The sequence below is a fragment of the Molossus molossus genome, unplaced genomic scaffold (genome assembly GCF_014108415.1).
Source record: "Molossus molossus isolate mMolMol1 unplaced genomic scaffold, mMolMol1.p scaffold_m16_p_20, whole genome shotgun sequence".
Lineage (NCBI taxonomy): Eukaryota > Metazoa > Chordata > Mammalia > Chiroptera > Molossidae > Molossus > Molossus molossus.
The window spans coordinates 32,186,729-32,214,303 of NW_023425356.1; the positions used below are offsets into that span (position 1 = coordinate 32,186,729).

A 27,575-nucleotide genomic window follows, 5' to 3' on the forward strand; every position below is an offset into this window, starting at 1 on the left:
GGAAAGGCTGATAACATTTTTCTGCTTTATAGATGTTCAGTAAATATTTATTTGAGATGAGGCTGTGTGTTCAGCAATAGGGGTTCAAAAGGAATAAACTAGTTTTTGCCCTCAAGGTATTTCTCGATAAACAAACAGATAATTTCTATGTAATGGGCTAACTGCAGTGCTAGAGGGAAGCCAGGGGTCCTGGGACAGTTTTTCAGACTGCAGGTCATGCTCCATTAGGGGAGTCGTAAAATCACTTTCATGGGTCTGACTTATTATTTTTAATGAATAAACTAGATTGGAATAGAATAGGAAAGAAAATATCAGGGCACATCACATTAGTAAAGTTAAGTTTTATTTGGTGAAACTCTTACGTTAGGTAAGCATGCATGCTTGCGCACCCAGGGATGTGCGTGCATGCATGCATTTGTGTGTGTGTGTGTGTTAGTATAAGATGCATTTCCTACTGTGTGCTGGAGGTCAAAAAAGTTTGAGAGTCGTTGCACTAAGAACAGAGGACGATCTCTTAGTCTCCTCTCTGAGCTTGTGAGGGCGAGAATCAAGTCTTCTCTTTACCTTAATACACACATACGTACATACAAAGCTTAATACTTAGCTGAGCACATAGTTTATGCATTGAAGGAAGAAAGGAATGGAAGGAGGAAGATAATGATTTCCTAAGCCAAGAGTTTTTTCTTCTTTGTGCCTTTTAATAATGTTTTGAGATATAATGTACATACAATAAGTAAACTTAGGTGTTACAGTTTCAAGAGTTGTGATAAATTCCTACACTCTTGTAACCTACATCTCTATCACGACACAGAATATTTTCATCACCTTAGAAAGTTCCTTTCTCTTCCCAGTCAGTTCCCCTCCACAAGGCAACCACTGTTCTGAGTTCTTTCATCATAAATTAGTTTAGCCTATTTTAGAACCTTTCAAAATGGGATTATATAGTATATGCTTTATTTGATCTGTCTTCTTTTTCCAACATGGTGTTTTTGAGCTTCATTTACATTATTGCATGTGTCAGTAGTTTCTTCCTTTTTCTCACTGCTCTATGCAATAACAATGGCCGAAAGGGTGCTTTGGCAGTAAACCAACAGTGCCGGAGTGAGTAATGAGCCTGGTACCTTGGCATTCTGATCTTGACAGTATCCAGAACTTGCTTTAAGACATGGGATGAATCTTGTTCCAGTCTGTGCCATCTGTGTAATGCCTCCTTCCTAGCAGGTTAAAGCTCAGTGTGTGCTAAAGACGTTGAGGATGAGTGAAAAGTTATTCTTGTTGATGCCAGTGCATTGGCACAAGGACTAGCCTTTGTCTTCTTATTATAATACAGTATAAAATTTAGACTCGGACTGTAGTAATCCACGTGAAGCATCTGACACACACCAGGAAAACCTGACTTCAGGCCAAAAGAATATTCTGAGATGGAGTCTAAGAACTGTAGGCTCGTTGGAATGTGTATTCCTCCCCCATGCGCCCATGGCTCTGTCACCCCAGCAGCAGATGGAAGAATGGAGAACAGGGCATTGTCTGTGTGCACAGCTGGGGTGTTGTGCATGCTATATCTATGGGTAGAGAATCTGTGACACCATGTGTACCCAAGTCAGACATGAGGGAACTCAGCTTTCTGAATGGGAAATTTAATAAAGGTCAGTTATTTTTCTCTTCTGTGTGAGCTTGAAGTGGGTGTTATGAAGCACCCACTTTTTTTTTTTTCTTATCCTCACCTGAGGACATTTTTTCTATTTTTTGTTCAGATGGAGTGTGGGAGGGAGAGAGAGAGAGAGAGAAACATCGACGTGAAAGGGACATGTCGAGTGGTTGCCACCCACACGACCCAACCAGGGCCGGGGACAAACTGCAACCGAGGTACGCGCCCTTAGCGGGAACCGAACCCGGGTCTCTCAGGACCGCAGGCCGACGCTCTAACCGCTGAGCCAAACCGGCCAGGGCAGCACCCACTTTTTTTTAGGCCTTCTCTAGTGTCTCGGGGTGAGGAGATATCAGCTGGTAAAGGGTTAAAGGGCTGTCAACTCATGTCATCACACATCTGGATGGGCTATCATTAAATTCTTATAAAAATTTGATTTCCTCTGGGAAAGTTTCATCAAACATTTATATAACCCAGAAATGGCCACGGGAACCTGGTGTGGCCACAGAACTCAGCAGAAGCCTCAGAAAGCATACTTTGTGCCCACTGTGAGCAAAATGATGTCTGCCTCGACTCATGTGGAGTCTCTTGAGAGTAGGGGTGAAATACAGGAGAGGGAAAAAGTAGGTTTACAGTTGTTCATATGGAAAATAATACAAAAATTAATAAATGATAATACGATAAACTGTATTTCACATACTCAGAACTATAAACCTACCTTTGCCCCACCCTGTATTCAGATCTTGTTCCCTGACCTTGCCAGAAATTGCTTACTTGCTAATGCCTCAGTTTCCGGCGGTTCCCTTGCAGATATGTGGATAGCCAAGGTTCTGGAAAACCTAGTTCACATCTCCTTGGCTAGCTGGAGGTGCAGAGGAGCCAAAGGGCACGTTGTGAGTCAGACCCCTCACTCACTGGCACACAGAAGCTATAGAACAGTAGAAGCTATAATAGAGGCAGTAGACTGGCCCAAGTAGGCGCTCTGTCTCCCATAGGCCCATACAGAGTGAGCAACACAGAAAGCTTCAATGGCTACATCTACCCACTTGACAGATTAGTATGCAGCCTAAGTGGGTAATTTTCTGAGAGCCTGGAATCTGCACTCCTGGCTTCAGTCAATCCATTGATGTTTATTAAATGCCTACCAGGAGCAGCACCTCACAGTGAGGGATTCAAAAGTGAAGTAACAGCCCTGGCCGGTTTGGCTCAGCGGTTAGAGCGTCAACCTGCGGTCCGGAGAGACCCGGGTTCGGTTCCCGCTAAGGGCACGTACCTCGGTTGCAGTTTGTCCTTGGCCCTGGTTGGGTCGTGTGGGTGGCAACCACTCGATGTGTCGCTTTCACGTCGATGTTCCTCTCTCTCTCTTTCCCTCTCACTCTGTCTGAACAAAATATCGAAAAATGTCCTCGGGTGAGGATAAAAAAAAAAAGTGAAGTAACATACTGGCTAAAGCCCTCTTTGAAGCTTGTCTTCTGGTGGGGGTGATACGAAATGGCAAGTCCCAGAATGAGGGAGTGTACTCTGTGTCACGTGAGGGCTGCTAATGAATGTGGTTCTGAGTGCAGGCCAAAGTCAATACAAGCCAGGGTTGTAGGGCTGCTTGGCTTCCCAGAGGCTGGGTATTTGATTTGGATCTTGAAGACTGGGTCCAATTGCAACAGGTGAGAGGAGTGGGAAGCATTTCGAGAAGAGAAAATGCTAGGAGCTGAAGAGCAGAGGTAGTGAATTTTGGGATATTGATGACTAGTATTTAAGTGTCTGCATAGGGCCAGATATATGTAAGAATATTGCCTGTTATCGGCCTCACAACAACCTGTGGGGCTAGTGTTTCCTCATTTGAGGCTCAGAGATGTTAAGTAGCTTGCTCATACTTACATGGCTAACTTGAGGCCTATGGTTTCCTAATACACTGCCCTAAACAGAAAAACAGAGTATGTCATTGGATTAGAACAGAAGGGTTTGAAGAAAAAACTAGAGGGAAATTATGTTAAATGGTCAGACTGAAGAGATTACGATTCATTTTGGCCATTGACCTTACTCGGGTTATTTAACTTCACTTAGTAAACACAGAGGCATTTAAAAATTTTCCAAATTGAGGAAGGTGGTCTTTAATTTAGGAAAAAAGTGAGAGCGATTATAGGCTCATCAGTGGGAGAGGTGCGCAATGGTCAGGGTATGAATTAGGACAGAGGTGGTGAGAATGGAGAGAAAAAAAGGGGAGTCGGCAAAACCATGTAAAAGTTTGCGAAGGGCACCCTTCCTCCCCCTAAATTATCTTCTGCATTAAAAACTTTCACCCCCACCCCACACACTTGCTCCTCCCTGTGGGTAGGTACTCCTGTTCATTAGACTTGCAGGCATGAGGAGGGCTTGCAGGTTGAAGGGTAGCCTGGCCAAACCAGCAGGACTGCTGGAGGAGGAAGGGCTCTGGCTCGAGCAGCCTCCCAATCAGCCGCTTTTGTCTCGCGTCCATTTGTTCTCCCCTCTCAAATGAACTTAATGCCTCTCTATCCTCCACCTCTAGTTAAGCTGTAACTGCTGTTCTTCCACTGCAGCCAGGCACCTGCCAGAGCCTTTTGGCACTGAACCCGGAGCCCAGCCTGACAGGCACTCTGTTGCTGAGCTTCTTGTCAGATGCTGGGAGGAAGAGGCATGTCACATGCTTTTTCTTTCTCAGTGGTGGCTGCTCCCACTGTGATCGGGATGAAGGGGATGAAGGGAAAAGGCTGGGGGAAGAGTTCATTTGATGCCTGCTTATGGAATGAAATGGCATTCAGGCAAATGGTCTTACTCTATCCATGATCCTTCTCTGATGTGTCTTCTCGGATTTTGGATCTCAAAGCTGCTTAAGCAATAGAAGGGATAATGGACGATCAGGGAATAAGGATCTCTGGGTCTTTGGGGAGGGATGGAGAAGATTGTCATGAAGTTACAGAATGCCATTGCTGCAAACGGCCTTAGGGATTATATTTTGTCTAAGTATTTCCAGACTTTTTCTCTAGCAAAAAGAATTATTTCTTCAAACCAGACCTTACAGAGAATCCCAATTTATTAAATAGATAAAAGAGCAGAGCTGGTTCAATTAAGCAGGGGTAGGAGGCTCCAAGTGTTGCTAGTTGGGCTGCCCTTTTACCCCTTCTCAAGGGCAGCCTGAGAAGGTTCTGGCACAGGACCAGAGCTCTGGTCTGCAGCTAGAAAACCACTGACTTGGCCAGATCTGATCATTTTACGGTTGAGGAAACAGGTTCAGGGATGGGAATGGCTTTTCCAAGGTTGCTGACTCACTATTCAGTGGGGTTTTTTGTTTGTTTTTTTTTTAGTGTTTTTATTTGATTTTTAGACAGAGGGGAAGGAAGAGGGAAAGATAGAAACATCAGTGAGAGAGAAACATTGATTGGCTGCCTCCTGCACGCCCCCTACTGGGGATCGAACCTGCAACCCAGGCATGTGCCCTGACTAGGAATCGGATCCCTCAGTGCATGAGTCAGTGCTCAGCCACTGAACCACACCGGCCGGGCATCCACTGGTTTTTTTAATACTGTTGTCTCATTCATCCTTTATTTTTCCATTTTGCTTTAAAAAATCAGATCCATTACATGAATTTTCCCACTAAGACTTATGTTTAGATATTTTGGGCCTGATAAATGCTGTTTCTATAGGGCAGGAGCTTTAGTGCTGAAAATCTGAAGCTTAAGGCTTATTGTAGAATGTTGGGAGTGGGTGGGAGTGATGACTGACAGAGTCATCTGCTCCCCCAGTCTCTTCTTCTCCCACCTAGAGTTTCGAGTTCATGTAATTAACTGTTCTTGCAACACTTCTAACTTCTGAACTCTGAATGTGGAAATGGCCTGGCTTGGTTGGTATGTAGTGACTTAACCACAGTAGCCCTCAGGGAGTGGCAGGCTATATTTTTGTTATTGAGTTCTGTTTTAATGGTATTCCCAGAGAAACCCGAAAATATGAGAGGATTCCCTTTAACCCTCAACTCTTCTCATGTTTACTGACTAGCACTGTACAGTGCATTGTTAAATTCTTTTATTTTGTCCTAATGACTCCTCTTTCTTCTGAGCACCTCACAGTCCTCTGAGGTACGTTTTACCATGGAAATGGGAGTCAAGAACAGAAATTTCACCCAGGTAGTCAGAACGTCAACCTTCTTCCCGCTGCAGTCAGTCTCATGGACATGGTCAGATCTGCTCTGGGGCCAGTCGTGGGGCTGTCCACGTCTGCTCACGCGCTCTCCTTTCCACAGCAGTGTTGTGACCTAGGCTACCATGCCAGCCTGAACCGAGCACTGCGCACCTTCCTCTCTGCCGAGCTGAATCTGGAACAGTCGAAGCACGAGGGTCTGGATGCCATCGAGAATGCCGTAGAAAACCTGGATGCCACTAGTGACAAGCAGCGCCTCATGGAGATGTACAACAATGTCTTTTGCCCACCTATGAAGTTTGAGTTCCAGCCACACATGGGGGACATGGTGAGGCCCTCTTCCCCTTCCCACACTCCAAGGGGCTTGAGCTCAAGATTCAGTGTGTCTAGATTCAGTACACTAAGGCCACGTTATTCTGGGGTGAGTGGGGCCTGGGGCTTCCTGTCAGGTGAGTGAGGCACACTCCATTTATTCAGCAAACAGCTACTGAGTGCCTCCTGCCCTCTAGCCTTGACTGTGGACATTGGGGATTAGAGCCCTTGGGAGCTGACATTCTGGGGAGTTGAGAGAATTAGAAATATTCATAGGAAGAGGCACCCAAAGGGACCAGCAGGATCAAAGGAGTGAAAAACAGCAGGTGCGTTCTGAAAACTATGAACAGTTTGGTAATGGTAAAAGGAAAGGGGGGGGGGGGGGTCCAATCCGTGAGGTTGGGAGAAGTGAGAGCTGAGATGGGCCAGATACTAAAGGCTTTATGGGGAGGGAGGGCTAAGCAGAGTAATGATGTGATTTGTCATTTGGCAGAGTTCTGAAGGATCTCATTCTCCTAGGTTTAGAAGATCGCAGTAAAAGACGTAGTTTTGCTTGCGTATTGAACAAGGAAGAATGAGTACCTACAGAAAGGACAGGGGCTAAGATGTTATCCGAAGGCCAGTGTCGGCTGTCCAGGCAGGGGAGCATGAACATGGGGCCATGTTCTGGACTTTTTACCTTCAGTGACTAAAACAAGAAGGGTCTGAATAATAAAGTTAGAGGAAAGAGACGCTTCTTGGCTTCCATTATTGTGAATCTTTTGGTTCCACTTCTGGTGGTTGTGCCCACAAATCAGACTGAACCTTATCCCTGTGGGGAGGAGCCACCATTTGAACCTACTGCTTAAACCGAAAGGAGGATGTAGAGGCTTATGTAATAAAACTCTGATGGAACCATCGGGCATGGCTGGGTTTAGGAGTGAGAATTTCATGAAGACTCGGTTTTTCTCCCTCTGCTCCTTGTCCTATGTGTTGGCCCTGGTCTCAGACAGGCTCTTTCCCTGTGGGGGCACGATGACTCTCTTCCAGCCTTATCTTTTTCTGGGTTGAAATCCAGTGGAAAGGGTATCTGCTTACCTTCTAGAAGCTCCCACAAAAGTCTCATAGTGTCTTCTTGGTTCTGGTTGGGTGACTTGCTTATCCCTGAGTCAATCAATGTGGCTAGGTATTTGCAGTCAGCTGACTGACTTATGCCTCAGTCACATGCTCTGTCCCCTTGTTGAGGAGAGCCCCCATCCAAAACACATGGCCTGAGTTGTGGAGTGGGAGGTTCCCCTGGAGGGCAGTGAGGCCAAAATTACCAGAAGGAGGGATGGATGCTAGGTGACCAAAAACAAGAATGTCCTCTCAGCAAGGGCTCGGTGCTTCCGTTAGAATTAGCATCCAGACCTCTTTAGTAAGCCCTGCTCCAGAATGACAGCTGTTGGCAGTGTAACCAGAGGATTTATTGTCATCAATAGGCCACTGTGGAGAGGGGGACATTTCTATCTTAAAGACAGAAATGTGGAGATGATTTCTTTCCTCTCCTTTTTTGGGAAAACCAAACCATTTACAGTTTGTTTCCATTGCTGTGGCTTAGGAAATGTCAGCGTCTGAACAGATGGGGAAGTGCGATGGCAGCATGTGCAATTAGAGGAGGGGAAGGAGTGTCACCAAACCCCAGGAAGCCCCATTCCTCACCTGCCCTGGCTTCTCGCCTTCCGAGCCCCTTCTCCAGCTGCCACTGAGATTTCTTCCCAAGAATCGGTGGAACTTGGGGACTAGCTGAGTGGAGTGATACATTTTCTGGTATTGACTGAGTCTCCTTCTGAGCCAAACAGCTTGTCTCCATAAAGGGGGAATCCAAATGCTGGGTGCTCGGGCCCCCTCCTAGCCCTGTCAGAGCCTCATTTCCATACTCCAGAGTACAGCTGGAATGCATTACCTTGCACCCCGGTAGAGGACCACTGCCAAAGCATGCATCAGCAGCCCTGCTCCTTCTTAAAGGAACAGGCATGGAGGTGGCTTTCTCTCCATGACTCCTCCCTGCTAGGTTTGGATTACTTTAAAAAATCAATAGTGTACTCTTCTGCCTAGGCCTTTCCTTTATGCGATGTAGCTGGTCAGTGGCTGAGTCAAGCAGGGGCCAGGGCCAGGGCCCTAGATCTTGCAAAGGTTCCGCATTCCAGTCTAGCCTTTATATTGAGTGGAAAATAAAAAGAGGAGAGGGCGAGTCTTTCTTGGTCCCTGCAGCTAGTCTATCCCCATCAGTGTGGGTTGTCTGTAGACTATAGAGGCAACAAGAGGGAGCTGCCTGGAAGTCTTTGAACTTGGGCCAAAGTTCGGGTGGCATTTTGACCGGAAGTCCTGAAATTGGCCAAGGCCCCACACTGACCAGTTTTCCGGGGCGCTCGGCTCATGAATTGATGCCAAGCACTCTCAGATGTACTAGGAGGAGGTGCTTGGCTCTACTCCTGGTGCCCCCAGGGGCTAGTGGGGCTCTGGATGCCTGACCGGTGACATCAGGCAGCCAGAGAATTTCACTCTTGGCGCTAACCCATCCTGGCCACCGAGCTTTCTCCATTGTGTCTGCTTATACCAGAGCCAGAGTGAAGTCAGCTCTCTTCAGATCTGAGAGCTGGCTCAGGCCAGCCTCTCAGATGGGGGAGGAGGTCAAGTTAGTTGGGAGCTTAAAAGCCAATGGAGGAAAAGGTCAAGTCCCAGCCCCCTCCATTTGAAGAGAAGTTTTGTCTTTCTAAGCAAGAGAATAGTCTGTGGGCTTGTGGATGTGCCCACTCGTTGCTGGGGAAGAAAGGCCAGTTCTGTCCAGATGTGTCTTCGTAGATGAGAAGCTAAGGGACACATGGTGGCAAGGTGACAGGAGCTGCCTCCATACATCTCCTTCCTCCCAATCTGCCAGCCTTCTGTTCCTAATCTGTCATCCTGAGGACTGTGGGTGACCTCATGCCCATGCCATAGCCATGCCATCATCAGGAGACAGTAGCTCACCCATTCCTTTACACAGGGGAAAGCTTACTGACAACGATCCTTGGGGTAAGGGTGGACTTCTCTCCCACACTTCTGGTGAAGACCTGGGGTAAAATGATGGGTCTTTGAAAATGCCAAGTTTTGCCAGATTCCATGCCCTCTGCGGCCCTCTACCATAGCCTGTGGACTTGTTTCTGGCCTTACACTTTCTCTAATTGGGTCAGAGCTCTCTTGCCTGGCACAGATTTATAAACACATACTGACTGCCAACAGCGGCAAGTTAGCCTCCTGACCCACTTCTCTCCTGCTTTTACTCTGGTGTACAAAGGGGGATGAAGGAGGTGCCAGAGAGGTGGCCACTTGGACCTCTAGCAGGAAATCCTCCCTGTGCCAAAGCATTGTGTATCTGGAGCTGGGGCTGCCCAAGGCAGTCTTCTCTGGCCTAAGTCTGGCTTCCATGGAGCCACAGACCCTGTGTAGACCTGCCTCTGCCAAACACTAGTCTAGAGATGAGCTTAATGGAGACCTGGTCTTTCCAAATGGGTTTCTCTCCTCATTCTTTTCTTGTGCTATCTGGTCCTGGAAGAGATCCACACACTTTGGCTTTGGATTTTGTTTTAACATAGAAACCGTGAGCCTTACAGCTTGAATAATGTAGTTTTATTAGGAGTAATGGGACTCTGGAACTGCCAAAAGTATGGTGTCCTCTTTCTGACCTGGTGTTACTTGCTTCCGGCAGGCTTCTCAGCTCTGTGCCCAGCAGCCTGTCCAGAGTGAGCTGGTACAGAGATGCCAACAACTGCAGTCTCGCTTATCCACCCTGAAGATTGAGAATGAAGAGGTAAGTTTCCTGCTTAAGAGACTCAGCCACCTTCTGCATTTCCCTGTTGAACTTGTTGCCGCCTATCTTGGAGCGGTGGAAGGAGCATGCAGAGAATGTCCGGGCTGCCGCAAACATTTCCTAGCCAAATGTAGGCTTGGATTTTCCCCCTCTGCTACATCCTGCCCTTGAACTCCAGGAAGTTGCTCTTGCATTGCCAAAGGTTGAGCTCTATTTTGAGCTTTTGCAAAATGCTTTCTTTCCCCCTCTACGCATTTAATCAAAATGGCACTTGGCAGCTGAGTGAACAATATTGTGTCTCTGAAACCACTCCCTCCTGCCTGGCTTTTTCCAGCATTTTCAAACAGAGGCTTTTGACTTTGACGCTTCAAACATCTCTGTCCTTTAGAAAAGGATGACTTTCTCCTGGGCCCAGTGTATATGCTTTCAACAACCAATTCAGAAGGGCAGTGTGATTGATTATCAGAGCTCCTGTCTTTTGAGCTCACAGAACTTCTTACCTGGCATCTTAGTAAGGCTTACTTTCCCCAGGAAGATTAGGAAGGACTGTGAGGATGAGTCACAGTGGGAAACAAGTTCATTAATTTGTTGAAGGTCATGAAATAGAACCTGAGGCATTGCAGGACCATGCCCATCACACATTTTATTTAACTAGCTCTTTATATGATGGGATTGGTTTGAATTTTATTCTCTCTCTCTCCCTTAGCACTTTTATTATAGCCAAGGACTAATATTAAATTTAAAAGTAAATATTAAATAAAAGAACTGGATCGAGTATGTAGCATGAAAGGAGGTGGTGGTTTTTAGGTCCTCACTGGAGAGTGTAGCATTTGATACCAGGGTCCATGTGGTGTTTATCACTCACGTAAGCACCATTCCATGGGAAGCAGAGTTGCACCCTCTGACAGCATCCTTCCTCCTTCCTAAGCCCACTGCTTTTTCCCTTCTCCAAGCTCCTATATCACCTGCCCCTCATGCATTATGTTGGCCCTTGTTGTGGCAGGTAAAAAAGACAATGGAAGCCACTCTGCAGACCATCCAGGACATTGTGACTGTCGAGGATTTTGACGTGTCTGACTGCTTCCAGTACAGCAATTCGATGGAGTCCGTCAAGTCCACAGTCTCAGAAACCTTCATGAGCAAGCCCAGCATTGCCAAGAGGAGAGCCAACCAGCAAGAGACAGAGCAGTTCTATTTCACGGTGAGGGAGCTGAATGGCCCTTAACGGTCATCTTTAGGCACTGTAGCATACAAGGAGATTTGAAACTTGGAATCCTTGTCAGTGTCTGAAGGGATCTTTGAATATCCTAGATTTAGACCTGGGTGTATTTGGAAACCACCCGTACACTTAAAGGCACAAACATCTATAAGTTGTATGTGTCTAACAGGGACCCCCAAGAGAAAGGATGCTCCCAAATCCACTAACGAGAAGATTTTTTTTTAACCACTTGGTAGGCTTTTGTTTGAAAGTGGGTTTTGTTTTGTTTTTTCAGTCACAGGGGTTCATAAAAGGGGACTACATCTCTTGGTTCTTAGAAACTACATTAAAATATTGTGGCTGACAGATGTCTTGTTTGTATATTTTTTTATGTTTTCTTAAATTGATTTTTTAGAGACAGGAAGGGAGAGGGAGAGAGAGAAACATCAATGTGAGAGAGAAACATTGATTGTCTGCCTCCTGCTCTCCCCCTACTGGAGATTGGAGCCTGAAACCCCAGCATGTGCACTGACCAGTAATTGAACCAGGACCTTTCAGTCCTTGGGATGATGCTCTAACCACTGAGCAACATCAGGGCATACACACATGTCTTGTTTCTACAGTCTAATCTCTTCTGAGTGGTGTAATGACCTTATTTCATATTTTTTGTTGATGGGAAATTTTTTTCATAATTATTGCTAAAATTCAGAGGGGCAGGCAGTATTGTTGGTTTGCAGAGAATTCCAAAACATTGTATTTTGTTATTCATGTGTCTCCCAGTCTCTTTAAACAGATGCACTCGATTTTTTAAAAAATAGTGTTAGCAGCCCTTTGGAAAGTTGCTGGCTAGTCTTTGGTGCTGCTTTTTAGTAATTAAGTTATTTTGAGTTTGCCAAGTAATTTATTGCCTGGACTAAAATGTATTTCCTAATCGTCTGATGACCAAAAAAGGAGAAATTGAGTTTGCAGATGTGAGATGAAATATAGCCAGTGAATATGCATATTGATTCTGAATGAGAGAAATTAACCTGTTTTTACATGCAGTAAATTGACTTTTTTTTCTCCAACTAGAACAATATATTTAATTCTTCTATGAATACTGCACACTGGTGATGTGCTATCTTTTTAAAAAAGAAATATTTTTTTACTTAGTCAAACTCAGAATTCTTAGGGTTGGTTTTTGTTTTTGTTTTATTTCTTTGGTTCTGAACAAAACTGTTGAAAGGGAGTGATTTAACAGTATTATTCTTTTAAAATAACTTTTTTTCTTGTTATGCAAAGCAACAGGTGCTTGTATAAAATTTTGAAGCAAAAATGAAGAAAATAGCCCTGGCTGGGTTGGCTCAGGGCCCACAGATCAATCATTCGTGGGTTCGATGCCCATCAAGGGCACTTGTCTCAGTTGTGGTTCATCCCCGGCCTTGGTTGGGGTCGTGTGGGAGGCAGCCGGTCGATGTGTCTCTCTCACATGAATGTTTCTCTCTCCCTCCCTCCCACTCTATCTGAAGATAGATGGGAAAATATCCTCGGGGGAGGATTAAAAAAATAATAATAATGAAGAAAATAAAAATCATTCATAATCCCGCTACCTAGAGATACCAGTGTTAGGATGTATGTATAAACAAACACATGTCTAAGCATGCATTTATAATTTTATTACAAAAATGGGTAGGGCTATACATATTGTTTTCTAATCTACTTTTTTTTTACCAAATGTTGAACACTTTTCTAAATCACTTAGTTATAACACTTTTGAGTGAAATACTAAATCTATACAAAGAAATAATGGGAGGACATTTTGGCTCATTCATTAATTTTATAAAATATTTAGCACACTGCCTGGTTTGTAGTTAGTGCTCAGTAAGTAATGAGTATGAATGAAGAGGGGAATGATGGGATTAGGCATATGAAGAGAGAACTTTCATTTCTAAACAGGTATGACAGATTGATTTTTGTGATTAAAAAAGTATATTATGCCCTGGCCAGTTTGGCTCAGCCGTTAGAGCGTGGGCCCATGGACCAAAGAGTCGCGGGTTCAGTCAAGGACACGTACCTCCATTGTGGTTCGGTCCCCAGCCATGGTCTGGGTCATGTGGGAGGCAACCAGTCGATGTGTTTCTAACACATCGATGTTTCTCTCTCTCTCTCTCTCTCTCTCTCTCTCCCCCCTCCTTCTTCCCTCCCACTCTATCTTCAGATAAATGGGAAAATATAAGTATATATAATTTAAAACTGCATACATGCACACTATAGACATTCAAGAGTGGTGACCAGGAAGAATGGAGTTGGGGAAACATCACACACAGAATTACTTTTGTGCTTGATCTTGAAGGATGAGTGAACCAGGTGGTGAATCAAGAGGGAATGGCATTCTTTGAGGAAAGAGCAGCATGTGCAAAAGCATAAACACATGCAAAAACCTGGCTTAGCTATTAAGGGAACTTCTTGACTGTAATGAGGGCCGTGTTGCTGCCCCAAGCTTCGTTATCTCAGGAGGTTGCTGAACACTCTAGAGGCTTTGAATAATAGGATTGTTTGGCTGGTCTGTCTGGACTGCTTAGATATAATAGTACTTAAATGACCCAATCATGTTACACTGAAGAAGATTTCCTTTTTATTATTATTAAATAAGAAATTTTGGACTTAAAAATCTGTATTTAAGATGGTCAGAATTACTTTTGGGCTTTAAATGAATCTACAGTATTTTTATTCAAAGTTGACCTTCAGTGAGAGCAGCATATTCAAACTGGTGACCTCTCAAATCCTGCCCACCCTTTCACCTCTGTCTGCAAAGATGTCCTCTAACCCATTTCCTCTCTTTTGTAGCCGTAGTGCTACTTATCAAAATTATGTGCAAATTTCCTTGGCTAACAGGAACGTTTTTTTTGTCAGGGCTTGTCTAATAACAGATTTACAAGAGAGTTCATTATTTTTGTGACTGGTGCTTGGAATGTGTCAGTTAATTCATTTCATGATAAAAGGGTGTTGGGGGGTGTGGTGCAATGGACATTCATGAAAAGGGGCTGTGCGTGTTAACAGGATGCTGCCTGTGCTCGCCAAACCATGCAAAGCCAACACAGCTGCACATGGCCTTTGTTTTAGTCTGTTGCCTCCGCAGTTGTGGCCATGTGTTTCCCGTTCCCTTCAAAAAGAGCAGAATAGTGCATCCTATAAGCTCTCTTCTCTTAGAAAGTTGGGAGGAGTCCCTTGTGGCTTTGACTCTTAGGTAGTGTGCCAGAGAGCTGCTAGGAAAGCTTTCTGACCACTCTTGGTTGTCATCAGATTGATCTGCTCAGATATTTCGATGGGAAGTTTGAAGCATTTGCAGGAGTCCCAGGAAAATAATCAGGGAATTTTAAAGCTTGAAGTGATTTAAAAAAAAAAAATTTTTATTTACTGATTTTAGAGAGAGAGGAAGGGAGAGAAGAGAGAGAGAAACATCGATGAGAGAGAACATCGATTGGCTGCCTCCTGCATGCCCCCCACTGGGGATTGGGCCCACCACCTGGGCATGTGCCCTGACCAGGAATCAAACTGGCGACCTCCTGGTGCATGGGTCAACACTCAACCACTGAGTGATACCAGCCAGGCTTGAAGTGATTTTTAAATATTAGCTAACCAAGTCTTCTCATTGAAAGAATTTAAATAAATAAATAAATAAAGAGGATGGGTAGCTTGTCCAAGGAACTCAACAGGAGCTGAAACTAGAACTCTTGTTCCTGTTGCCTAGTCTTGGGCCACAGGCTTTTCCTAGTCACCCTGTTAAGAAGTTGGTTGAGGGAAAGGCTTAGAAACAGCTCAGCAGCATCCTCCTCTTCTTTGCTCTAACTGAGGAGACGTGTCCTAATTTCCTTGTCTTTGTGTCATTTGTCTTCTATCACATACAATCCCACAATGTCTACTTTTCCCCCATTGCCTTTTTTACTGTGATTGCCAAAACATAGATTTTTTTAAATATGCAAAAATTTCAAAATAGCATACAGAAAAAAGTCAAGCCCTCACATACCCTCCCTCCTGCCCAGTGATTGAAACAAGTTTATTCTGTCTTTCCAGAGTTAACTTATGCATAAATACCACTGACCTATTTTAAAATACAATAAAATTGCATTACAAATGTAATAAAATCAAAATAAATAGAAATACAAGCAGAAGTATGCTACTTATACTGTTTTGTTTTTTTACTTAAGTTAATTTTCAGATATTATTCTATTAGTCCCAAAAGACCTGCCTCCTTTTTAAATTAATTAATTAGTTAATTAATTTTATTGATTATAGAGGTGAAGGGAGAGAGAAATTTGTTATTCTACTTATTTATGCATTCGTTGGTTGATTCTTTATGTGCCCTGATGGGATTGAACCTGCATCCTTGGTTTATCAGGACAATGCTCTAACCAACTGAGCTACCCAGCCAGGGCCCAGACCTGCCTCCTTTTTTTTTTTTTTTCTTTTGGTACTTGCCCCTAGTGAGAACCAAACCCGGGACTCTCTGGTCCTTAGGCCGATGCTCTAACCGCGGAGCCAAACCGGCCAGGGCTGGGCCAGCCTTTTTTATCAGGTATGCAAAATCCCACTGTATAGATGGATGCACCATCACGTATTTAAACCCCTACTCATAGACAATAAGGCTCACTGGTTAGCCACGGATTGCCAAAGCCTGTAAGGCTGGCATTTCTTTTTTTTTTTTTTTAATCCTCACCCGAGGATATTTTTCCATTTTTTGTACAGATAGAATAGGAGGGAGAGAGAGAGAGAAACATCGACGTGAAGGGACACATCGAGTGGCTGCCACCCGCACGACCAACCAGGGCCGGGGACAAACTGCAACCGAAGTACATGCCCTTAGCGGGAACCGAACCCGGGTCTCTCTGGACCGCAGGCCGACGTTCTAACCGCTGAGCCAAACCGGCCAGGGCCGGCTGGCATTTCTTCTGAGTACTTTCTTTTTTGGAGGTTGGAGTGGGGAAAGGATTGAGGATCACAGCTGATAAAATAAACAAGACTAGACTGTCTGAATTCTTGGGGACTGATCTGGTAAGGTAATAGGAGAGGAGCTGCCTTGGACACTGGGGCAGTGCTGTAGGTCCAGACTTGGACCTGGTGGTCTGAGATCTTTTTTATCTTGGTATTCTCCTGCAGGCATTCAGTAGTGTGTGCTAAGCAGGTACAAATGAATGCCCCTGCCCTGTCAACTAAAGTGAGGGGATGTGCTCCCATTTAAAGGTTTGCTGTATTATTTATACAATCTGACAGCTGTTTCCTGCTTTTAAAATTCACAGGGAGGAGGGAAAATGTGAGTGAGCCTGGATGGTGGGGAAGCAGCCACTAGAGTGACATCTGTGTATCTCTACGCATGGGGCTGGCTGGGCATAGTTCACTCCTCCCACACATCCTACCCCCTTGCAGCAGTGGGTGCTTATGGCCCTGGCTTCACACAGATTAAATCCAAGGCATAAGGCCATAAGATCCATGCATTTTTGTACCGCCATGGTAAGCGTATTTAAAGGGAAGAGGTATTTAAAATTAAATTTGCGAAGCAATCTTGTGCCTCTTTTTTAAAAGACTAGATACCTTCTTTGATTCCTCTTAGGTATTAGCACAAAGCACAGAAGTTGAGGGAATAATGGTTTTTGGGGTAACTGAGCAGATGATTCAAGTATAAGGAACACTTTTGCATACCTGCTAGTTTCTGGGTCCTGTGCCAATAATCACAGTCATACTTGTTATCCTGTTTCATCTTCAGCAACCTTGTGAAAAAGATACTGTTATCCCCAGTTATCAGGGAGGGAAACTAAGACTCTGGGGATTAAGCGATTTGCTCAAGGTTAGGAGACTTAGTAAATGGTAGGACTAGCATATTCCAAAAGGCTTTTCCATTTTACTGCAACCAAAATGTCAGGAAGGGAGGGCTCAGAGGGAAACATTAGTATACTGCTACTTTTCAATAAATAAAACTCATTGCTAACAGTTGATAACTAATTAGAAAGTTATTGAGAAATAAATTGAGATCATAAAAACAATGGAAGGTTCGCCATGGCAAAAATCAAAACCACCCACTCAACTCTCTGCCGGCCCTCCTACTTTTTGAATAAATTCTCAGTTTTGATCACATTGAGTGTATATTAGGGGGAGGGTGTGGCATTGGTTAGACTATGTTTAGGAATTTGATTTGATTTTGGTGACCTAGAATAGAACACTGCCCTTGTTTTCTCCTCCATTGAGGAAAACACCAGGTCATCCCTTTATTATTGGATGTTTATTGAGGGGAACAGGGTACAGGGAGTGAAAAGAAAAACAATTACCTAATATTGGAATATGCTTTAAATAAGGAAAGTGACCTTATTGTCTGAGGAAAGGATTCTGAGATGACACATAAATAGTTCTTTTCCTGGCCCCCTGGTCTGCAGAAATAATTGAAAAGCCACCCATTCCTCCCTCGCCTTCAGCTGTCTGGGCTCTTCTCTCATGTGTGTCTGGTCAGCAGCGACTGAAGGTTCTAACTCAGCTGTACAGGAAAAGGGAAGTTACTTCTCTAGCTCCTCTCCCATAAGGCCATAAGGTCCATGCATGCTGGCTGTGGGTGGGACAGAGAAGTGATAAATAGCATACCTAGGGACTCTAGCATGCTTTATCTTTCCATACCTGGCTTACCTAGATGGAAAACTCCAACCTTGTTCCCCCTCTTAGGGATGCAGGTCACACCTTGACGCGGTTTCAATCCTTCAGGATTTAATGGAACCCAAAAAGGGAATCCATCATGCCTCTTATCAGGTTGTCATTTATTTTAATGGTTCACCAAGTGACAGCCAGAGTTAACTAGTGAACTGTGAACATAAATGAAAAAAAAGATTTCCGGAATCACAAGTAGAAACACGAGTGAGAGGAAGGAGTTTGCATCCATCACCTTCTAGAATTTTGGCTGTTTTCTGAGCAGTCTGGTCGTGTTTTTAAGGGTTACAGTTTCTTGGTAAATTTTTCCTCATTAGGAAACTGCTAGAGTCTCCTGGGATAACCTTCCAAAGAGGATTTGAGGATTCAGATGTTAGCGGTGGGTGTTTCCCTGCAGGTTTTTCACCTCTGGGGCCTGAAGTAGGTTCCAAACCTCACAATTAGGCATTGGTAGGGGATTAGCTATCACCCAGGGAAGACTGGGGGCAAGTGAGCTGGCAGCTGGAGCAGATGGAAAGGGGAAGGTGACAAAGAAGTCTGTTTTTATGCAGATGCTCTCGAGCGCAAAGGAACGGAGGAAACAGAAATGATTTGCTATAGAGTTTAGAGAGTAGGGGCACACGTGGAGGCTTACTTTATGATTGCTGCAGAAGGTTCTGTCTAGAAGAGAGTGAGACTATCGTTTATTTACTCATACTTAATGCATTTATTGAATGTCTACTATCTCCTGGGCACAGTACTAAGCATCAGGGATGCCAAGAATATTGCATGCATGGTCCCTGGCTAAGGAGGAGGCAGTCTAGAGAGAAGGACACCAGTAATAAACCCTGCACGACAGGGCTGTGTGAGAAGTGCTGTCGTGGAGGTTGGCAGAGGTCTGCCCAGGAGCATCCGGTGAGCATGGGAGGGCCTTCCACAGAAAGCGGGCTTTTTTCTTTGTCTTCACATGAGAGAGGGAGAGAGAGAAGAGAAGTACCCTCTTGGTTAAAAGTTCACACTATACAGAAAGGTACAGAGTAAGAGCAGCTCACATTTTTCACCTTTTCTATCTGTCTGCATCCTAAGTGGTACTAGCCATAAAATCAAAGTCTTGACGTATAATCATACTTTTTGCTTCATACATTAAAAGAAAGACAGAACCAGTATAATTTAAAATGTTTTATTCACATAGCCCCTCCGACATCTCACAGATCACCAGTGATTCACAGATCCCATTCGGGAAACACTGTCATGTTGCCTCTGTGATTAGACATATGTAGCTGGCCCAGCCTGGCAGATGAACTATTGCAGCAGAAGCCCACCAAGGCAAACAGATCCCTTGAGCAGCTGTACGGGAGAGTGGGAAAGACACTGAGTTCAGAGGCTAAAGGCCTGGGTTCCAGGCCTGGCAGTTCCACTGACTGGTCGCACCCTCTTATCCGAGATCATCTCTTTATCTGTAATCAGAAAATAATGATGCCCTCCCTGACATGCTGCACAGAGTTAATGCGAGAGTCAAATGAGAGAATGTGTGCTAAATTGTTCTAAAAACTCTTAACTTGCTACACATGTATACAAAAAATTAATCCTGTGCAATTTTGTTCTTCTTTTCCTGCTTGATACCATAATGGGAGCATGTTACCATAACGGTTAAGAGCACACACTGTATTGTCAAACTACATATGTTTGGATACGGGCTCTACCACTCACTGTCTGACCTTAAACAATTTTCTTAATCTTTCCAAATCTCAGTGCCCTCATTCATAAAATGGGGATAATGATATTAATAGCTCATAGGGTTGTTTTGAAGATTTGATGAATTGCCCAGGGAAATCGCGTCTCTCACTGGGCATACAAGGGTTGAGCGGTCAAATCAGAAGATGCAGCGCAGCTATCATATTTTGACTGTTAGAGAAATGGAATTGCATTTCCATAACCTCGTCTTGTGTTTGGAACTGCCGGGATGTGCATATGCATGTGGGGGGCGACGCCCTGCTCTTGAGCGCACAGAAATCCCAGGCTCTCCACAAAGACTCCATGCAGAATGGAGGAGGAGGCTGATTAAGATCAGCTCAGACAAAGATGCTGTGCATGCTGCGCTTGCAGCTGGGGCTGGTGCAGGGGCTGAGCCTGTCATTGGCATTGCTCCTGTGTGATGGAATGCACCCTGCTGGGGGGTCAGGGGTGGGGTGCAGGGCTGGATGTCCGTGAAGGTGACCAGTGGCAGATCTTTGTCCTCACACCAAGAAGACTGAGGCTCAGTCAGTCCTCCACCCCCCTGTTCCTCAGTGGAACTGAAAGAGATGAATGAGGGGCTCTAGGACACAGTTTCTTACACTGGCCAATGTGGAGCTCCCATTAAAATCAGCAGCTGTCCAGATGCTGAGGGCCGTAAAGAAATAAAAAATGGGCCCTGGCCGGTTTGGCTCAGTGGTTCAAGTGTCGGCCTGCGGTCCTGAGAGACCCGGGTTCGGTTCCTGCTAAGGGCATGTACTCGGTTGCAGTTTGTCCCCGGCTCTGGTCAGTCGTGCGGGTGGCAGCCACTCGATGTGTTCCTTTTACATCAATATTTCTCTCTCTCTGTTCCTCTTTCTCCCTCCCACTCTACCTGAACAAAAAATGGAAAAATGTCCTCGGGTGAGGATAAAAAAAAAACAAAAAAAGAAATAAAAAATGAACCTGGTAGAAATTGGGTCAGAAACTAAATGCCCTCTTGAAAAGGGATCTATACAGCTGTATATCTGTGGGGTTTTTGTTTTTATTTTTTTGTCTTGAGGACTCTGATTGCTCTTTCTCCTCCTCCTTCCCTACAGAAAATGAAGGAATACCTGGAGGGCAGGAACCTCATCACCAAGCTACAAGCCAAGCACGACCTTCTCCAGAAAACCCTGGGAGAAAGTGAGTGTGGGGGCTGCTAGATGTTTGGCATTGAGGGGACGGCCAGGCCCTGGGTTTTGCTGAGCCTCCACCCTAAACCAAGTGAGCCTGATCTGGTTACATGAATGCATTTTTTTTTTCTAGCCTGTGTGATGTGGAGGCACACTCCCCAGATGACTGCTTGAGTAATGGGAAAAGGCTAGTGCTTAATGAAGCGCTAATGTGCGTCATCTATTTGTTTAAATGGAGCGTGCCTGCTCTTCACCCAGTCCCCGTCCTGCGCCTCCTCTGCCATGACTGGGTAAAGGGGCCCATGAGCTATTTACTCTCCACATACTTTGTGAAAACTCTCAGCTCCTCTATGGCAGGACTGAGGCTGGAGCAAGAAGCTATGGAGCTGGGAGATGAGCTTACCCAGCTGCTCGACGGGAGGGGAGGGGAGAGGATTTTCAAAGGCACAGGTGAGGGACAGCCGACTGCTTCCTGTAGCATCACGGTAGAGCATTGGTTTCCTTCTGCTTTGAGCAGTGCTGATGCTACATGGCAGCCCTCTCTCTGCCTTGGCCATGCTGAGGCCAAGGTGCTGAATGGACTATCTGGTCTCATAGTATGATTTTAACCAGACCCTGGGAAGTAGCAAGGCAGAGAACGGGACTGGCACTCTGGACTTTTTCTCCTCATCTGTCAAACAGAAGGCGAAGGTTGAAAGAGAAGCTTCCCTGGGGTTCTTGGCACCCTGCCCAGGTCTCTCATCATCCTCTGATTAATGGGATTCCCAGGTTGGGGATGCCTCTGAATGCTGGCCCCTCCTCCCTACCCCACTAATCTCGCTTAAAGATGGGAAATGGAAGCCTACAGGGCATATGTGGTAACACCAGTGAAAGGCCAGCCTGCACCGACACAAAGGTCTAGCATCGTAGAATCCACTCTTCAGACCCTGCGGAGAATGGGAAAGTGTGCACTATTCATTGGCTCATTGGCCTCAGACTCAGCTCTGCTTGCCACACCAGACCCTCCTACCCACCCTTCTTGCCCTGTCCTTCTGCCCTGATGATTCCCCCAGATAATTATTTTATCTCAGAGGTCTTTGATCTTGTGATTGGGGAGGGGGGTGTTTTGTTTTATGTGAAGAAAGCCTGTTAAGTAACTTCTGTTCTCTTTACTCCCCACCACGCAAGAGACTCGTGTTGAACAGGTTTGGGCACAGGGATTCAAACTTTGCTTATAGAAAATCTTTACTCTTGGGTGTTCAGATTGCTCCATGGGGGTGCAGAGGAAAGAAAACCCAGAACTATTTGAAGCAAGTTTATAACCATGATTTGTTTTTGCCAAGATAATGGAAGCATAGCCCATAAGTGAGATGGGGAACAGGGCCTGGTGGGTGTGGGGGAGCCTGTGTGAGAGAGAATGGGTTTGCGCGCGCGCACGCACACGCACCAAATGTGCTACCGTGGAGGGGCAGAGGTTGGTGACCATTCATTAGTACTGCAAATTGCCTTCATCTGAATATGACAAGTTCCAGCAATAAGAGAAAAAATAGCTGTAGATCTTCCTGTGTGCAAGTCATCATGTCCCTGCCTTCTGTATGTATTTGTCACCGTAAAGCAAGAGCCCCTTGTTCTTGACACAGGGGGATAATTGATGTGTATGAATATTCCAGAATGGAAGCGGGCCAGATGTTGAAAATAATGGCTCAGAACAATATTTTTGCAGATGAAAGCTGAGCCTTTGGTAATGAGAGGCTGTTAGGGGTGGGGGTGGGGAGGGTTGCTCAAGATAAACTGAACTGTAATCAACAATTAGCAACCTTTAAAGGCAAGAAAAGCACTGCTTTCTCTCAGCTCTTGGAGTTGCCTTTCCAGAAGCACAGATGAGGAGTATGGGAGCTTATCCACTTGGCACCTGCTTGGGTTTTCCCTGGTTTAACTAATATAGTCTAATACAGACCAATTTTGGTTAACTGTGGACCCAAAGAAAGCAACATAGATTATATCATAGCCCATGCACACATGCATATGTATTTTTTAAAAACAGGACCATCTCTTAAGAACATTGAGATTTTTTTATTTCTTTTTTAAAGGTGGCTGTGACCCATTAAAAGTAATATTAGGGTCCACTATTGAATTGGGAACCATAGTTTTATAGCCGTATCAGCATTAAATCTGATTTTTTTCTTGCCACCCCAGCCCAACCTAATAGGAGAATTTAGTGTGAATTTAAAACTAGAACTTTCATATCTTTGCTGTCCCTTCCTCCTCAACACACACACACACACACACACACACACACACACAGAGCATACACAGAAGTGAAGCTAAATTTCATCTATAAAAAGGTTCTTTTAATTTGTTCTTTAACGTGTGGTCTGCCTTGCTATTGTTCCCCTAAAACCACCCCATTGGAAACAGAGTTGGCAAACCTAAGGTTTAGGGACACCAACAGCCCTGGGCTGAGAACAAGTATCAAAAATAACCCTTGCCCAGAAAGGACCCCTGGGAGTTTTTCTTCTCTTTTGCCTTGAAGTCTGGTCACGCTATGATATAGTGGTGGTTCTCTGGGGAAATGGGCAGACATGGTGACTTATAGAAGCAAATCTCACTCTTTCATCCCTCTGCTTCAACATGTGCTTTTTGCTTTTGTCTTTCCAACAGGTCAGAGAACAGATTGCAGTCTGGCCAGGTAGGTTTGGCTTGGGACAACCCTGGGAAGAGATGGGGAGAGGCCTGTGGGTAGAGAGATCCCAGCCTGGGAAAGCGCCAAGGAGTTGCATTGCAAAGGCATCAGAGGGTTTTGCAAAGGAATGGCCTAGGGCCGAGGTTGCTTTTTCTCTTTGCCTTGCTGACCCTACCTGGCCCCAAATGGAACTAGGGTTTGCTGTGATTTAGGGAAAGATCTTAGCAGAACTGAATGAAGGGAGTTATCATTTGCTGAAATAGTCCCAGAGACTCCCAAAAGCTACTACACTGCAAGGAAAAGAAATGTTCAATTCTGGAGGGAGGATCCTGGTAACTGAACCTTAGCTGCTAGACTTAAACATGTGTGTTTTGGGAAGTCTCTGACCCTGAGAAAGAAGATCAGGAGATAGCATTTGAGCTGAGATGTTTTCGTGCATGGAAAAGATGACAGCCCTTTTAACGACTGTTGTTGGATATTGAAATATTATATTGCATCAGCTTGCCAAACAGCATTGGTAGAAATCTTGGCCTGATGTACAAGTATGCAACACTCTCCACCTTTCCCCACCTTCCTCTTCCTTCCCCACCCCAGCCAAATATTTTCTCTCCCAGTTATGGAGCTGCTATGAAAAAACTTGTGAACTGGCAGAGAGCAAGGCATTCATTCAGCCAGCAGTTCTCAGATGCCTAAAAATGTGCTGATTTAACTGGAGAAGGAGCTTTAATGGGCCGGACTCCTTAGAGACCCTGGGTTAGCCCATTATATCAACCACTTATATCTGCCAACACACACAATAATCATGAGGCCATTTACAATTATAGGCTCGTTATTTAGAAGTAGATTCATTTGGCTTTCATCGTTTTGTCATTGTGGATACAATAAAGATCCCATTAATCTTGATGACTGGAGAGAACCAGGATAATAGAATTCTGTGGAATGTGTCTTCTTGGTGATATTGTCTTAATATACATTGAATTCCCTTATGCTCTTTTATTTCACTGTGTGACATCGGGCCGCTCTATTCCTTCTCTGAACTCCAGTTTCTCATCTGCAAGACAAGAAAGAGCATCCCACTGGATCTGAGGAGCTCTAGGATTCCAAAGAGGTTCATCAGGGGCTGCCTGATGGAAAGGGCAGAGGGAGCTCAATAACCAGGCTCTGGTTCCTCCCTTCACTCAAGTCAAAAGAGCACTGCTCTTCTTGCTTGGAGCACTGTACCTGAGCCACATTCTCTTGGAGAAAGGCCTCTGAGGCTAAACACAGCTTAAAAAGCATTGACCTAGAGGATCACCGACTTTCCTTCCAGTCTGGACACTCTACCCTCTAAACTTCAAAAACATCGCTCCCTCTCTTTTCCCTAGGCATTTCCAAGAGAGACAACTGGAGCCTCCTTTGATGTTGACCAGATATTTTTCACTACACATTGAATCCATTCCCTCCTATTCTGATTTTGAATGGTGGCAGACATTAAAAGCAGAGACCTCTGTATGATTGTGAAAAGAGCTTTAATGAGCTTTATTTGGAAAGTAACTTATTGAGTCTTTTAGCTATTTCTCGGTTTTAGCTGAATAATGTGACTTGTTTCATTAACCACTGAACAGACTATGTTTAATCCCATTTTCTTTTGCCTCCCTTTTGCTGGATGGGTCCTCTCTGATTCTGTGTGGGGTCAACCACAGGCGCAGCTCAACCGTGAGGAAGCAGGTAAGAGCCCAGCAAGAGCCAGGGTGGTCTGGTGTGAAAATGATAACATCCCACAGACATTTATGGAATTCCACTGTACGCAAGACAGACACTTCTGACTTCATACCTGTGTGTGGCATGTTTAATATTATGGCAGCTTCATTGATTTAGCTTGTTTAGCTGGAGTGGCCATGCTCTTTCTGATTTGTTTCTCTTACAGAGTGACATTTGATTTGACTGGCAGATTATGCCAGACCTGCACTTGGCATCTGTCCTTCAGAAGACCATGAGAGACGCCTCACACTTCATACATATGTACCAGTATGGCAGATACTCACAGCAGCTAATTACCTAGACCAGGCACTCTTGCTTAAGTTTGCAGATTTTTGTTTCTAGCGGTGTGGTCATCCTAGGTATATTTCTAAGACATTCTAAATATGCAAAGAGAAGTCTGGTCTAGGATTGACAGGCAGGCAACAGATATTGAACTTCAACTGTGTGCATGATCTTCATTCAGTGTTGGGTTAAAATCCAACACTGGGCATCTCTCTCTCATTACCCATATTAGGAGAGAGCTTAGGCAGCAGTGGGTGGATAATCCACATCAAGGGATAGTCTAAACAGCACTTGGGCTTGTTTAAAAAAATTAATTATTTTATGTAGTAGCAAATATGACTTCCTAATTTATTCTTTATTATAAATACTGAAATGATTTTGTATCTCCAAAGCTTATACCAGCTATACAGTGGGCAGTTATCAGGGAGGTGGGGGTGGGGAGAGCTCAGAAATGTCTTTGTATCTACTCGGGAAAGCTGATTCAGGCTTTAAAAAATCATCTTAGGTAAATCGCAATGGCTGTTGCCACAGGGAGTTAATCAGATATAGAGGCCACCTGGTTTCTGTGGTGTCGGCAGCCCGGCAGGGTCTTCAGCTGATCTGATGGTTCTGGCTGGCTGGGTCGTGCAGCTGAGGAACTCCTGTGACATAGCCCTCGCTTGTCTTATCTTCGCTGTCACTATGTTTTTCCTTTCTCTGCTTTGGATCTCATTTTAATGAGAACACCGTTGGATACAATTACACATTTTAAAAATTATACAAAGTTCACTGCAGTTCTCTTTCCTCTTGTTCCTTTTATTCTTTTCTTTTTCCCTTTTCTCCCACAATTTTATTTAAAATGAGAGGAATGGAGTGACTCCCATGGATAACTTAGTGCATTTATTTATTTAAAAAAAATTTTTTTTGTTATTGATTTTAGAGAGAGAGGAAGGGAGAGGGAGAGAGAGAGAGAAACATCGATGAGAGAGTACATCAATTGGCCACCTCCAGCATGCCCCCCCACCCCCCCAGAATTGGGCCCACAACCTGGGCATGTGCCCTGACCGGGAATCGAATCTGCGACCTCTTGGTGCATAAGTCAGCAATCACTGAGCCACACTGGCTGGGCATAACTTAGTGTATATAAAGTTAATAGGTAGATCTCTTAAAGGGAGAGCAACCTTCTTTTTCCTTCAACAACACTTCAGAATGGGATTGAATTTGAAGTTTGTTTCTTTTGGTTCCTGGACTGAAACTGGACACCCTATTCATAGATGGAGCAAATGTCCAAGGGCTTCACAGCTTCCACTCTGGCTGCAGGCATGCCAGAGGCCACAGGCAGGTGGTGTGCACACCTGGTTGGACTCACCATGGAGAGGACTAGCACCCATCTGGTTTGCATCCTGCTGCATCTAAGTCATTGCAGGCCAAGCATATTTGCCTGGTGCTAGATTCGCATAAGAGTTCCAGGATACACCAAAAGCCCCAATCAAATATAGACCTTATTTTCATTCTACTTGCCCAGTTTTTGTCCAAAAACTCAAGTCTAATGGTGGATTAGTACAGCGTTTTTCTAAGATAGTCACGGTGGTAAATAGTAAGTAATTCGGATGGTGAGCAATCTTGTATAAGTAAGTAATAAGGGAATAAATATTTGTTTGTTTGTTTATGGCAAACCAGCCAAAGAAGAGGAAGAATCTGGTAGGTTTTGTTTTTGAGGGTCCCTAATGGGTTCCAGTCATTTTTGACCCTAGCAAAGACTAGGTTCAAACCATCTCAGCCTTTTCTTCAAAAAGAGATTCTTCAGCCGCTGCTTCCAGACTCTCTCTACTCCCTTCAGCCCAGCATTTCCTCTTTCCTGTTACGTCCAGATCTTTGCTGGCCCTTCTTTGTCCAGTCCTCTAAATTTAGGCATTTCCCCAAGGCTTGGCCCGCTTTTATTTTCTCTTCATATTCTTTCCCTTGTCGCTTTGTTTCCTTAGGTGACTCTTTCTCTCCTTCTCAGTGTCCACTTGTTCCAATGCTGTTGGTCTGAGTCTCGGATCTAACTCCTAACTGGTGGCTGGACATTGCTGCTTAGGAGTGGAGTTAACACCTCCTGCCCTCAGCATCAGTCTCCTCCCCTCCCCACCATGTTTTAACTTCTGAGCACCTCCCCTAACTTCTTTATTTCACTTATTTTGGGACCCTCCATTCTACACAGCCCTGGAAGTCCCAAATCTTATCTTTGACGCTTCTTTTCTTCTTGGTACCCATGTCTAATC

The 27,575-nt window shown here is 44.7% G+C and overlaps 1 protein-coding gene across 4 annotated transcripts in view; it reads left to right on the forward strand.

Annotated features, from left to right (window-relative positions):
• The window catches only part of SRGAP2 (SLIT-ROBO Rho GTPase activating protein 2), a 249,457-nt gene that overhangs the window by 184,140 nt on the left and 37,742 nt on the right, over window positions 1-27,575 (forward strand). For 2 of the 4 annotated variants that reach the window (XM_036273719.1, XM_036273722.1), the window contains exons 8-13: window positions 5,901-6,125; window positions 9,816-9,917; window positions 10,921-11,118; window positions 20,574-20,658; window positions 23,289-23,316; window positions 24,993-25,017. In XM_036273719.1, coding sequence (XP_036129612.1) covers window positions 5,901-6,125; window positions 9,816-9,917; window positions 10,921-11,118; window positions 20,574-20,658; window positions 23,289-23,316; window positions 24,993-25,017 — 663 coding nt within the window. The remainder of the gene's footprint in view (window positions 1-5,900; window positions 6,126-9,815; window positions 9,918-10,920; window positions 11,119-20,573; window positions 20,659-23,288; window positions 23,317-24,992; window positions 25,018-27,575) is intronic. The other 2 variants (XM_036273720.1, XM_036273723.1) reach the window with 1 other exon arrangement.